General features: G+C 27.9%; 2 protein-coding genes across 2 annotated transcripts in view; both read left to right on the top strand.

Moving 5' to 3' along the window:
• The window catches only part of LOC136071849 (protein BCCIP homolog), a 34,320-nt gene extending 21,833 nt beyond the window's left edge, over nucleotides 1-12,487 (top strand). Inside the window, exons 5-8 of the mRNA XM_065797334.1 lie at nucleotides 8,630-8,802; nucleotides 9,696-9,723; nucleotides 11,344-11,493; nucleotides 12,011-12,487. Of these exons, the coding sequence (XP_065653406.1) occupies nucleotides 8,630-8,802; nucleotides 9,696-9,723; nucleotides 11,344-11,493; nucleotides 12,011-12,181 (522 nt within the window). The 3' untranslated portion in view covers nucleotides 12,182-12,487. The remainder of the gene's footprint in view (nucleotides 1-8,629; nucleotides 8,803-9,695; nucleotides 9,724-11,343; nucleotides 11,494-12,010) is intronic.
• Nucleotides 12,488-12,984: 497 nt separating this feature from the next.
• The window catches only part of LOC136080533 (coiled-coil domain-containing protein 18-like), a 38,774-nt gene continuing 36,955 nt past the window's right edge, over nucleotides 12,985-14,803 (top strand). The window contains exon 1 of the mRNA XM_065797331.1: nucleotides 12,985-13,187. Coding sequence (XP_065653403.1) covers nucleotides 13,100-13,187 — 88 coding nt within the window. The 5' untranslated portion in view covers nucleotides 12,985-13,099. The remainder of the gene's footprint in view (nucleotides 13,188-14,803) is intronic.

Raw genomic sequence — 14,803 nt, 5'->3', positions numbered from 1 at the left:
CCATCAAACGATGGATAGAAACAGGCATTTTTGAAGACAAAAAAAGATCTGGTAGACCACGGAAAACAACAAAAGCAGAAGATAATAGTATAATATTGATGAGTAAAAGGAATCGAAGACTTACGGCCCCGGAAATAACTTCGGGCTTTAATAGGAGTCATTCAAAAATCTATTTCATTAACCACTACGAAACGACGTCTTAGACAAGCAGGACTTTCTGGCCGTATAGTGGTCAGGAAACCGTTGCTACGGATTGGAAATAAAAAGAAAAGGTTACAATGGGCTATTGACCACCAAAATTGGACAGAAGGAGACTGGAGAAAAGTACTATGGACCGACGAGTCCAAATTTGAACTGTTTGGGCAAAGACGTAGAATTTACATCAGAAGAACAACAAAAGAAAAAATGATCCCAGAGTGTTTAGTGCCGACAATCAAGCATGGTGGTGGGTCAGTTATGGTATGGGGATGTTTTTCTTCAGCTGGTGTTGGTGACCTAGTTTGAAAATTGAGGGTATTATGAAAAAAGAACAATATAAAACAATTCTAGAAAACAATGCTATACCTTCTGGCTTATGAACTATTGGTCGTAGTTTTGTTTTTATGCAGGACAATGACCCTAAACACACCTCAAAATTATGTAAGAACTACATAAAGGAACAAGAGGATAATGGTGTCCTCAAAAACATGACCTGGCTGGCCCAATCACCAGATTTGAACCCAATAGAGTTACTGTGGGAAGAATTGGACAGAAAGGTCAGACAAAAATGCCCAACATCCAAAGAGCACCTGTGTCAGATATTAGAAGAATCTTGGTTATCAAAATAACCCGAAATAATAGATAAATTAATAAATAGGATGCCACGGATCGCAAAAAAAGTGATATAAACTCGTGGGTTATTTTTTGACGAAAAGACAGTTTAATAATAATAGTGTTGTTAGTATTTTTTTTCTTTTATTTTTTTCTTTTTTTTTTTCTCAAATAGTAACTATATGTATCTTTTATGAAATAAATATGATATAAGAATTTTTTTGAAATAATTATGGGAGTTTTAATTAAAAAATTAAACAAAATCCAAGTGTCCGGAAACTTTTGGCCTGCAGTGTGTATATATATATATATATATATATATATATATATATATATATATATATATATATATATATATATATATATATATATATATATATATATATATAAATTTATTCTTCCTGATGAACCTACTGATGGTGAAACACAGTGTTGAAATAATCAAAAATTACATAAGTGTTTTTACTAATTTATTATTGCTCTATTCTTTTAGAACATTGAGCACTCTGTTTGTAGAATACACTAACATAATATATATATATATATATATATATATATATATATATGTATATATATATATATATATATGTATATATATATATATGTACATATATATACATTATATATATATATTAGGGATATGACTTTTTTGCAACCTACTAGGCCTGTATCGTAATTCAATGAACTTTTATGTAAAAAGAACGAATAGATGTTTCATTTTGACATATTTTGAAAAAAGGTCACCCCAAAACCAAAAAATCGAATTTTCAATAGGTACACTTTTGTACAGTAAATGAATATTAAAGGCTGAAGATGTTGTAAGAGTCATACTCCTGTTGTTATTTTATTTATTTATGCAACATGTACTGTGATATAACAAAAAACATTATGTGATTTATAATTATACAAGTATTACAAAATTAACAGTATCAAAGCGTCTAGTACAACAATATACATAACTGTCTGTGTCTATAGGCCTACTGTGTTTAGTACATGGGTCACATGATGCTCACGTCTCATAAAGAGTCTAGCGCTTATTACTTAGAATGAATCGAAGTTGCAGTTTGTCTTTCTTTCTGCAGGAAGCATACAGGTCTTGCATCACCTTGATTGCACGTTCAGCTATCTGATTACTTCGTGGTATGTCGATGACGGATGGCTCTTTCTTCCAGTGATTTTTGAATGACTGCAATGCCTTTTTGTAAGGCTTCAATACATCAGATAAATTCTTGAAGTCATTGTCATTGTACTTTTGACTACTAAACCAATGTTCTGCCCACTCATATGAAATGAACCTGCAAACCTTCTCCAAATTCTTTCTCGCTTCAGGCATAAGAATGAACGCCAGAATGGCGAGAATGGCTCTTGAGTTCCATCTGGCATTGCTCATATTAGGAATGTTCTGAAAGTGAATCAGAGGGAAGTTTCTTTGTTCTTCATAGAACCTAAACACTCTTGTTAAATGGTACAAAAACTTCATATCGTCTCTCCACCCTGATTTATCAAGAATTTCTACAGTTCCATTCACAAACTTATCCTTCAGTTCATCATACTTATTCAACAGTTCAGACACAAATGGGTATTCAATGTTTGGAGATTTGGTATCACCCCCAAGTTCTTCGTCCATCACCAGACGGAGAATCCTGTCTAGTACGTGATGCTGACAACCGATAAATTGTGGTATTGTGACACCCTTTAATTTAAACATACGTTGCAACTTCACAACAACTCCATTTCTCTTCCCAGTATTGACGTTTGTTGTATCAGTAATGATCATTTTAATTGAATTCCACAAATTGTATTCATCAATAAGTTTGGCAATTTTTTCAGCAACAGTTTCAGCTTTGCCATCTTTTAAACGCAGTGCATCAAGTTTCACGTCAGTTCTTTCATTCTGAAGTACAACTACCTGATATTCCTTATCATCTATTCGTTTGCCGTCAAAGTGTAAGGACCACTGTTCCATTTTAAGTTGTTGTATCATTTCTTTTTTTAATTTACCTGCCTCTTTGAATATGGACTTGTAAATTGCTGATTGACTTGGAGTTGGAATATCAATACCTTGTTGTGATAATACATTGCATATTTTAGCAGCTTTCTTTGTGGAAACTCCACTTGATGTAACCATACTTACAGCAAATTTACTTTTGTAGTGCTTTCTAGTTTTTTTCTGAGTGTCCTCATCATCGTCTTTATCACCGTCGTTGTCTTCATCATCTTCACTCTTACTTTTGCAGTTTTCAGATTCAGTACCACTGTCTGTGGTAGACAGGACTTGTGATGTGGAAGGTATTGCTGTTCCAGACTGGACTTTCCTTCTCTTGGAAGGGTGAATGGTTTCTTTACTTGCCACTTGTCCTGTTGAGTACCCCACCTGTCCTTTACTTTCTTTTTGTAGGTGGTATAGACGTTTATCTTCCGAGGATAACCACTGGCCATTCACTTTCGTGATGTCAAATAATGCATTGAGAACATCATATTTTCCACGCTTGACACATTCATCATAGACCTTCAGCACCTTCATAAGCTTTGCTCTTATCACTTGATCAGACACACGTGGAAAATTCAGTTTATTGTCCCACAATTTTGTAATTTCCTTAGAAATTTGGTCTATTCGTTCTTTTCTTCCTTTAACATATGCTCCGAGAAACTGGTATCTTCCTACGATCTGCAATTGAAGTGGTATTCTGGATTTTTCATCGAGTGAATGTTCTTCTACAGCCACGCTTCCTCTTCTTCTGTGTGACTCTTGAAATCTCACCAAATTTTTAGTCCAAGTCTTCTTGTTCTTTGTTACTGTGGTATGACTTTTCTTGTGAGACATCATATAATATTGTTACGACTTTACGGATAGCTGAGCGTAAATATCCGTTTAATAAAGTCGTTTAATTAATAAAATACTTTAACTGTATAGTAATCCAATTATAGTTCGATAATCCAGTCAATGTTGATAACAGTTCGATAATCCAGTCCGTATCCTAACGATAATGCTACAACTACTTATACTTCGTACACTTACAGCGTCTTTAGTTCGCTACAGTAGTTCCTTATTAGCTCAGTTACACGCAGAGTACTTCATAGAACTATTCACATTATCAACACTGAGCTCTGACAGCAGCTCGCTTATATAATTATTTAGAGCTTCCAGAATGTTCTACTAAGTTCTATAATCTTCTACAGTCTGTTACAGTCGTCTATATCACCGTGGTAACACAATGACGTCATCACATAACAATTCCAAGTATTTGCCGGCACACGGCCGTTTCGTTGCCATGGTAACGTGTGGCGTTATATTTATAAATTCATAACAAAATAATGAAATAAATAGAATTAAGCTGAGAATTAAGCTTAAGATTAAAACATCGGTCAAAAATGAATGTATAAAAATGGTAAATCAAATTTTTATTTTGGGGGTGACCTTTTTTTGTTGCAGAAAGCTATTTGGGCCTTTTTTCATGATTTTAGGTAAAAGTTCATCGATTTATGATACAGGAAACATTTTATTTGAAAAAAAATTAAAAAGTCATATCCCTAATATATATATATATATATATAAATTAGTAAAAACACTTATCCAATTTTTGATTACTTCAACACCGTGTTTCACCATCAGTAGGTTCATCAGGAAGAATGTCTAAACATAAAAAAAATTTTCAAATTATAGAGAAATTATTTCACAGGAAGTTGGGAATTGTTATAATTATTTATGTAATAACTGTAGTATTTTGCAACCAGGAAGTTGCATCAACTACATTAGATAATTAAAAAATCATGAAAAGAATTCTTTAGAATTAGGATAAATTTGGACTGGTCATTTGTTTTTATAATTTTTTAAAAGGAACTTATTTTCATGTCTGCATTAAGAAATTAATTCTGATTTTTTATTCAGTAAATTTCCTTGATCTAAATGAGTAATAATTTCAAATTTTTCTTGTAAACATAGTATACATTTTTTGGAAATGTTGTTATAGGCAGGCACAGTTTTTAGGATAGACCAGTTTAATTTTAGGTTTTAGGACAGTTTTTAGGATAGACCAGTTTAATAATAATGCGGAAGTGGTGTAGTAGTAAAGCGCTCGCTTCATAAGCGAGAGGTTCCGAGTTCGATCCCCACCACGTTCAATAATTAACTCTACATAGCATGACAGTCGTAAAGCTTACTTTTTACCACTTCCTAATAAAACAACTTTGTCAGACTTAATGCAGTGAACAACATTGTAAAAAAAAATCATTTGGTGTGTGTGTTTAGCACATATTGATGTTATTATATGCTGAGTTTCATAGTTTTTACTTGAAGTTTTTATGTTTGTTTTTTTCTCGTGACAGTTGTAACCATGACGATCATAACAAAAAATCCAATGCCTAAAAACAACAAATAAAAAGAGGCAATCAATGATGTAAGAAAAAAGGTAGAAATGATGTTAACATTGTACAACATACAAAAATGAATTTGAAAAATTTTCTTTTATGAATATTTATTTTTATTATAAATGATGTGTGGAATTTTACAAGCAATAAATCAAATAAATCTTGCATGACGTTTTTACAAAATTAAAAATATTCTGAAGTTTTAATTTTCCTTATTGTTATTTTCTATTCACATTGCGTTTGTATTGTAATTTTCCATTTGAATTTCATTTTTCTATTCACATTGCATTTCCACGTGTGCTTGAAAATAGTAAACTTTCTGTTCTAGAAATTAGATGTAATGACTTGAGCTGTTTTCATGATTTGAGTGTATATATGGTGAGAATTTCATTCAATTAAAACAGATGAATCAGTTCAATTAAAATTTCTGCATTGTCACTAGTGTATATTACAAAAAATAGAAGTCCTTACTTTATGAGTTTCGATCAGGCCACTCAGCAGCCAAAGGTACACAACAATATATGTAATAGAAAAGGTCAGGGCTCTGATTTCTGCAGTGACAATAAAATGCTTATTTCATTTTTGTAACAACAACTTAACATTGGAAGACTTGCAGATCTGTCAGACCGTTGGAATTCAATTTATAGTGTTTTAAGCAATCCAAGGTTAACTCTGCTGCTTAAAAAGTGAATTTAGATGTGTTCATGGTACTATAGAGTAACATTTGTACAAAGTGGGAAAGACCTCCAAGCTCTGTGTTTGGGTATCATATGAATACTAGTCATCAAGATCAGCATTTTGGCACTTGCAAGAACTTGTCTTTTGACCTCACATTTAATTGATTTGATCATATCATCACTGGAGATGAGAATTAGTTACTCTATATTAACCGCACCAGGAAGCGCTAGTGGCTAGGGCTGAAACAACTGCCAATACTAAATCTGAAAGTTGATCTACACTCCAAAAAGATGTTGCTTTTAGTACAATTGGACATACACAGCATTGTATTCAACTGCTTCTTCCAAACATCACAATTATGCAACAACTTACTGCGCTCAACTTGAAAAGCTTTAGGCATAACTCTTAAAAAAAATGCCCAGGACATGACAAAGTTTACTTCCTCCATAACAGTGCATAGCAAAATTGACATGGGACAAGCTATTAGCTATACTGGTGCCAACAGACTATTATTTGTTCTGATCAATACGCCAAAAAGAATCTCTTGACAGCACCTTATTCACTTCTATGGTTCAAAGCTTTATGAGTTTTACACCAATGGCATTTATTCTTTGTCTTGTAGGTCATATATGATGATGGTGCATATATTATTGAAAATTAGCCATTAAAAATAAATAAGTATTATGAAAAATATTATGAAATTAAAAATAAATAATAGATAATTTAAAAAAAAAAAACATTTTTTAGCTACTTTTTAATTACTTTTTAGCTAACCCATGTTATAACAATATTGTACACAATTAAATTATTATTTTAATTGTTTTAATTTATTATTGTTTTATTTATGTTTTGTTTATTATTTTATACAATTAAAATACATAATAGCAGTGTTGTGCACATGACAAAGACAGGGATTGGTGCATGGTAAATCCAAGGCTCTTGACATTATAGGTCTATAGGTAAGGCAGTGTTTCAAGACATCTGTTACTTTACTTAGAGATGTTTAAACATTGATATTTGAACATCATTTATTGATGTAATGTTTTCAGTTGTTTGATATAGTCAAAAGTCAAGAGAATTAATAGTTTTTAATATCTCATACTCGTCAATTTTATGAATAAGGAGATTTTTTATTTAATGTGAAAAGTTGTAAATTGATATAAAAATCTCCATCAAAACTATAATAATGCTAAAACTTTATTAACTTGAATATTTTTTCACAATCTAGGAGAAAAATGCAACATTCTATAAAAAAATATAAATACAATTTGTTAATAACTTTATGAAGTTATTAACATAAAGTTTATAACTTTATAAAGTTATTAACATAATTTAAATGAATTTTTTTACAGAATTCTAAGCATGCTATGTTTAAAAAACAATCCGTTTAAAATCACATTTTTTAAAAACAAATAAAATTTTTGCTTTTCTATCAGAAATGTTTTATTGCCTTTAGTATATATATATATATATATATATATATATATATATATATATATATATATATATATATATATATATATATATATATATATATATATATATATATATATATATTATCAATTTACATTTATTTTTATTATTTTTAAAGATAAATTAATAAATAAATTTATGGTATAATGATTATATACATATAATTAGAAATAAAATAAATTTATAAGTTAAGTAAATGTTCAAGACAAGTAAGTCTATTTATAGTTTACAGAAACAGTTTTATGACTTATGGTATTAACATAAAAGTAATTCGTAAGTGTTCCACAGACAAATTAATAAATTCCATCTTGTCTGATAAAGAACAACAAACTGCATTCTAAATGATTCATTAATAACTTTTGCAGTTGTATTATTTCGTGACTGCTTGTTCCATAATGTCTGACATTCTGCTAATATTGCTTGACTAATCTTTTTAAAGGCATTAAAGTCAGCAGCTGCAGTCAGCATTGCCATTTTGATTGTGCCAAATGTCAACAAATAACATATCTCCCTTTTATCAATGTTTTCAAATAGTTTTCTAAACAGAAAGTCAGTTCACATATTGTGTTGTGTGTTTAGGTTGCATATCTTGTGTGTCCAATATTGTGTTGTGTGTTTAGGTTGCATATTTTGTGTGTCCAATATTGAAGTAAATAGCCTGAAAGTAAAATGCATTGTGTAAGTGTAACTTGTTACATGTAAAAATAATGCAAAAAAGTAACAAAATACCCCACACACCCCACACTTGACACTCCACACCTGACACCCCAATCTTGCTAGGTTAAGACTAAGACCAAAATAGAAGCACTTAGTCTATGGCCTTGGTATTTACATCTAGATATTTAAAATGTACTCTCTAGATGAGACATTGCCTTTAGGTAACCATAACTTCATTATACAATATATTCAATCGAAAATTTTGTTATAGATAATATTTACATTGAAATTTTTTATTGTATTGCTGTTGGAAAACAATACTGTTGGTATATGTTGTGGTAGGCAAATGTTGTTATTGTTAAATATTTCAGTGATGTTAATAGAAATAATGATTGTTTAAAATGCGTACATAATAAAAAAACTTCATTTTACAATGTTTTTATTTTGATAATACACAGTAATAATAAATTATTCTAATAAAGTTTGAAGATATGTTTGAAATTAAGACATTTTGCAGTAACACAAAAATTTTATTAAATGAAGTTGATCTTGTTTAATTAAAATTGATTTATTTTATGTTTTTAATTGACACAAAGTTATATATTTAATATTTTATATTATTATATGACCAAGAATTTTTCAGGAAAAAAAATGTATACAACAACTTCAGAAAGAGCTAGTATCAAAGGCTAAGAGCTGTGGAAAGAGCGAACAGTTAGCAGAAATATTTCAAAATAAGAATGTTGCTTATGTTATCAACGAGCGGTTTATAAATTTGCCTGGTCAAATTGCAGTACCTTTTCATAAATCGCTTATGTATGTGATTTTGATATTGTTTTTTTTCCTATCATATTTTGTTCATATTCTGGATAAAATGCCACTTTCCCCCTTTGCCACTCCCCATTAGACACTAGACCTGTAATATTCCCCTAGTTTTCTATATATATATATATATATATATATATATATATATATATATATATATATATATATATATATATATATATATATATATATATAAATTGATTGTTTCTCTAATTTAAAAGCTCTAATTTTTTCACAAAAGCAGCCATAAGCTTCTTTACATTTTTAGTGCTCCTGGATACCAAAAACCAGAATAAAAATTCTTTTTGTGACTTTCAAATTCAGAGTCCTTTTCAGGACTCTGCATCCCTGCTTCCCGGGCATTAGATCTGTAATGATTCTTTAATTTATTTTCATTCGCCTAATCTATATTTTAGAGAAATTTGTCAAAATAAGTTCATTTTTAAATGATTATTTAACCTAGTTACTCATACTTTTAGAATGAATTCAATAAAAAATTAAGCTGATGAAAATTATGATATTTATGTTTTACAAGAACCATTAATAATAAAAATTATAACAATAAAAATACAACTAAGAGGTATAAGAAGTTATAAAAACAAAAAGTACACAAAAAACACAAAGTATAAAACACAAAGTATAAAATTAGTTTTGTGTTTTATATTTTGCTCATTAAGTTAAAATAATTTAAACTGTATAGGCGGAAAATATTTTTTTTGAATTTTGAATAAAATCTGCTAGTTATATTTAATATTGCGTTTATTATTATCATTATGCATTCATACTACATGAAGCCTACTCAAATTCAAGCCCTCAGTTGATCCATGGCTATTATTTCAGTTGTTAGCCATATTTTAATGCGCTAATCTAATTTATCGTTTTAGACGTGAAGTCGAGGAAGCAAAAAAAGAGGTTATTGTTACAAAAATGTAGCAAAAACAAAACAAAAAAATTTGTTTTGCTTTTGTTGTATTTTTTACATTTTGTTGTATTTATTTTTATTTACGGTTGCAATTGTTTTGGTTTTTTTTTTTTTTTTTAAATAGAAGATGAAAATGATGAAAAGTGCAATGAAAATTTTGTTTTTAATTAGTTTAATGTTGCACATATTTTTGCAGAAAAACTGAGACAATTTTTCTGTAGGAAAAATTTTTAATATTAAAGTTTTTTTTACTGTTTGTTAAAGTAATTGATTTTATTTCTTTTGTTTAAATTTGTTTTTTTAACCATTTTTAAACCAATTAATAAATTAAATGCTAATAAAAAATGATAGACTAAATACAGTATAGATTAACCTAATTGAAAAAAATTCATTTGAAATCATTCTTTATTGATTTATTTTTTATTATTGCATTAGGGTGTCAATTTTTTTTTTTTTAATTTTAAAAATGGATAGGTTACTTTTGATGAAGAATTTTATGGAGTTCTAAATCTGCAAAAAAAAATTTTAAAAATAATGTCTTGCTGGGTGGGTCAGCATTGTTTTGAACAGAAAAATGACTAAAATATGACTAATTAACAGGGCAAAACTATAATTGAAAAAAAAAAAAATTTTCTAAAATTTTGATTAACTCAATAATTGTTATGTTTAATTTTAAGAAAATTGGTTATTTGGTTCAAAAAGTCATAAAAAAAAAATACAGAAAAGGAGTTTTTGTGAAGGGTATTTTTACAAAAATCAGACACTTTTTTCTTATTTCAGACAAAGAATGTTGCGGTAAAGTGTGTTGTTTTTTTCCTTTTTTTATCAAACTTTAAAAGTAAGGGGAGTTCATTTTTGTGGGGAATTTTATAGGAAATCTGAAAAAATAAATAAAAATAATGTCTTGTTGGAGGAAATGCTTAGTTTTCAACTAAAAAATGACTAAAATATGAATAATTAAAGATTGACCTATTGAATTATTAAACTAAAGATTGAATAATTAAAATTGACCAATCTAATTGAGTGGAAAGATTCAATACCACTGCTTACCACAATATACGAGCCACTACTTACTACAAGCCTCACAACCCATGAAGTCAGAAAATATTTTCACAAGCCTATGGTTGTTCCAAATTGGTCGAGCCATTCCCAATCCATCAAATGTTGCGTTAAGCAGCTTTCTTTTTTATACAATTACAAGTATAACTTATTTAAAATTTGTTAATGACTAAATTGTTTTTTATGTTTATATAGGTTACAGAAGCTTGTGCAAAAACATATTTCCATGAGAAGTGAGTTGGATATATAAGAGTGCAAGAAATCAGTAGGGGTTTTCACCCAGCAAGACTTTTAGAATCTCCATAAAATTCTTCACCAAAAGTAACCTTGCCGTTTTTTAAAAATTTGATAAAAAAAAAAAACCAACACACCCTATTGCATCTCTTTACTTGCTGTTTTAAGACTATTTTATTTATTTATTTTTTTTGCTTTATTTGTTTGAGTGTTTTTTTATTTGTTTGAGTGCCTAACTTTTCTTAAAGTTCTGAATTTAGTATTTTACACAATAAAAATTTGTTTTTGCATTTTGATTAAGTGACTTATTTTTGCAGGATTCAACATTTGAATTAGATTATTTACTTCTTATTTCAAAAACTTTACAACCAGCAAATTGCGAATCAAGCAAAAAGAAGAAAAAGAAAAAAGAAATTCAAGAAGAATCAATAGAATATACGAACTTTGAAGATGAAGTTTTTTTAAATGTAACTTATTTTTATTTTTATAAAACCAATTTTTAAGGTTGTGATGGAGTTCATATCTATCACATTCCTGGTAGTATCAGGCTTAACTTGTTTCTTTGCACTGCAGCTTGTTTGTCAAGTTTGCCAACACCCATAGGGTCACTATAGTAAAGACTAGTCCTTTTATCATTTTTTTTTTAATTTCTCTTGATTGTAATAACTCTTTCCCAGATTCTTGACACAGTGTCAGAATCTGGGTGTTGGGTGTTGGGAATCTAATTACATGTAGTTTTCTTGATTTGCACTATGATGTAATTCCATTTTTGCAAACAAAGTCTGCAATTTGTTTGTGGTTGAATAAATAGAAAATAATAATAAATTAATATATATATATATATATATATATATATATATATATATATATATATATATATATATATATATATATATATATATATATATATATATATATATATATATATATATATAAACATTGATATATAATGATTTTAAATTGCTCCACATTTATTTATTTTAGGCAAGTGAGTTTCACTTTAATTATTGTGTTACTGAAGCAACTGGACTTGCTGCAAGTGGTGGGTGGAATTTCTCTGATAAAACTATGGACACTTATAGAACTGTAATTGTTGTTCCTGTCAAAAATTGGAATAAAATTGTTAAAGACATTGCTGAAATGGTTGAAGAATAGTAAAGAGTATAAAGGATTTTAGAAGAAATTTTTCTTAGATCATTTCTGCGACATGAGCTCATTTCAAACTGTCATCATGAGTTTGTTGTTGTCTATCAAAATATAGCCAATGGGTTTGTTGTTGTCAATCAAAATAAGCCAAAATATATCAAATTAAATAATGAGTTGGCTGTAATAACTCTTGAATAAAAAGATGAAAAAAATTTAGGGAATTTATTAATTTATAGTCATTTTTATTGTTTATCATATTTTTAAGTAAAAAAGTAGATTTTTTAATTCTTGTTTAATATTTTGGTTTTATTTTTACTGTTTTTTTTCTTTGCTTACATTGTGTTAAAGAACAGATAGTACAATTTATCATAAGTGACATATGTAACATGAATTTGGTTTAATTATGTGAAGTTTTTAACAATTAAAATAAACTTTTTTTAACTGACACATAAATATTTCTTATAGAAAGACTATTAAAAAATACCCAGGTTGCCAGTATTAAATATTGAGTTAAATATACAATTAGATAATAACAATTAAAGAAATTTGAGCGATATAAGTAAATTAATATTTAGTAATAATATTATATGATTAATATATTAACTATTTATAATATCTTAATCTTCTATTGTAAAACCATTTTCATTTTTTCATTCTGTTCTTTTTTCTTTGTTTAGTTGTTTGTGTTTTTTGTTTTTATTTTTTATTACCATTTGGTTCAAGGACATTTCAGTGTATATTTCATTATTTTCATTTCATTGTTTTTATCTAGATATTTTCACTTTGTTGTCATTATTTAGATAATTTCAGTTGTTTTGTTTTTTTATCTAATTGATTTTAATAAAAAAAAGAAAATAAGATAAAAATAGACAAGAAATAAATCAAAAATTTATTGCAGAAATTCAAAAGATGAGTGAGTGAGATGAAATGAGTGCTCAAGTGATCAACGAGCTGTTTCAGCAAATTATTGATTCTGAAGAGAAGATAAAAGAAAGGTTTCAAACTTTAAAAAAGTGTAAGTTTTTTTTATGGTTTTTTTGTATTCTTTGAATATGTTTTTTTTTTAAATTAGACTATGACAACTATCTTACTTTTAATAGCGCAACTTAGGTTTTAAATACACTGGTTTTTTAAATGTTTCTTTTGAAATTCAAACAGATTCAAGTAGTATGCTATTTTAAACACAGTATTAACAAAAGCATATCAACAACAAAGGTTGACAGCTGTTAATGTAAAGATATGTGTGAATGTTATGATATGTGTGTCAGCTACTCTGCTAGCTGTGTCATGAATTTTTTCAAGAACTGTTTAAGTGCATCCTGTAGTATTCAAGAACATTTAGTATGTGTAGCATGATCACATAATTACATAATAATTACACTATTAGAGTAATAAAGTTGTTTGGATTTAGGAACCAAGATAAACTTATTCATAAATTTTGATTTTGTTTTTCTGAATTTTTTTTTATTCATACTTGGAGCCATATATATATAAATATATATATTAATATATATATATATATATATATATATATATATATATATATTGGTATATTGATATATATATATATATATATATATATATATATATATATATATATATATATATATATATATATATATATATATATATATATATATATATATATATATTGGTATATTGATATATATATATACATATATATATATATATATATATATATATATATATATATATATATATATATATATATATATACAGAGTGTTACCCAGGAATAAAATTTATACCGGGTTTCCATCAGATTGGGAATTTAGGCTGATGTCGGCTCAGCTGGCGAGTAAAAAAAAAAAAAAAAAGGCCCCATCATTTCAAAAGTTTCTTAGATTAATTACAATAACCTTGTATGGCTGTAAATACAGAATTCTTTCTTATTCCTTTACTTTTTTTTATTATAAGTATAAAATTTAAATTTGTAAAACAGAACTTTTAGATTAGTTTAAATTGGAACAAACAAAAATTGTAAAAACACAGTTGGAATACAAATAAATCACAGTGAATATTTCGTGAAAAAAATTACAAACAATAAATGTTCACCAATAGTTTGTAGTCTCAAATAAAAAAATAAAAATATGAGATTTACTTTGTAAACTATCAATTTACAACATAATTCTCATATTTGGATTTTTACGTTTTAACTCGTCGACAAAGTACTCTAACAAATCGTCGTCAAAACACTCCTTCGGACCTTCTATTGCAATCATCATCAAGCTTTCTAATGTGCTTTGGCTTAGCTGATTTCAAAGACGGTTTTTAACTATTTTTAATTTTGAAAAAAATCTTTCAACGCAAGCTACACTTAAAGGAAATATAAGGAGTAACTTAGTCAAAAACATACAATTAGCATAAACACTTATCAAAACAGGGTCATTATTAATCACTTTCCATAACTCTTGAGGCGTAAAATTGTTTCTTGACTTAATTAAATTTTTTACTATCTCTTGATATTTTTCTTTCGATATACGTATATCGAAACTGTTTTCCCATTCTCGGCGTTTATTAAATAACATGATTTTGAAACTTTCAAATTCGGTTTTTATCTCAGTTTCTGAGATATCTGTAACTTGAACGTGTAATGCTCCAAATTTGTTACT

The sequence above is a fragment of the Hydra vulgaris genome, chromosome 05 (assembly GCF_038396675.1).
Source record: "Hydra vulgaris chromosome 05, alternate assembly HydraT2T_AEP".
Lineage (NCBI taxonomy): Eukaryota > Metazoa > Cnidaria > Hydrozoa > Anthoathecata > Hydridae > Hydra > Hydra vulgaris.
This window is presented reverse-complemented; position numbering and strand designations above follow the sequence as displayed.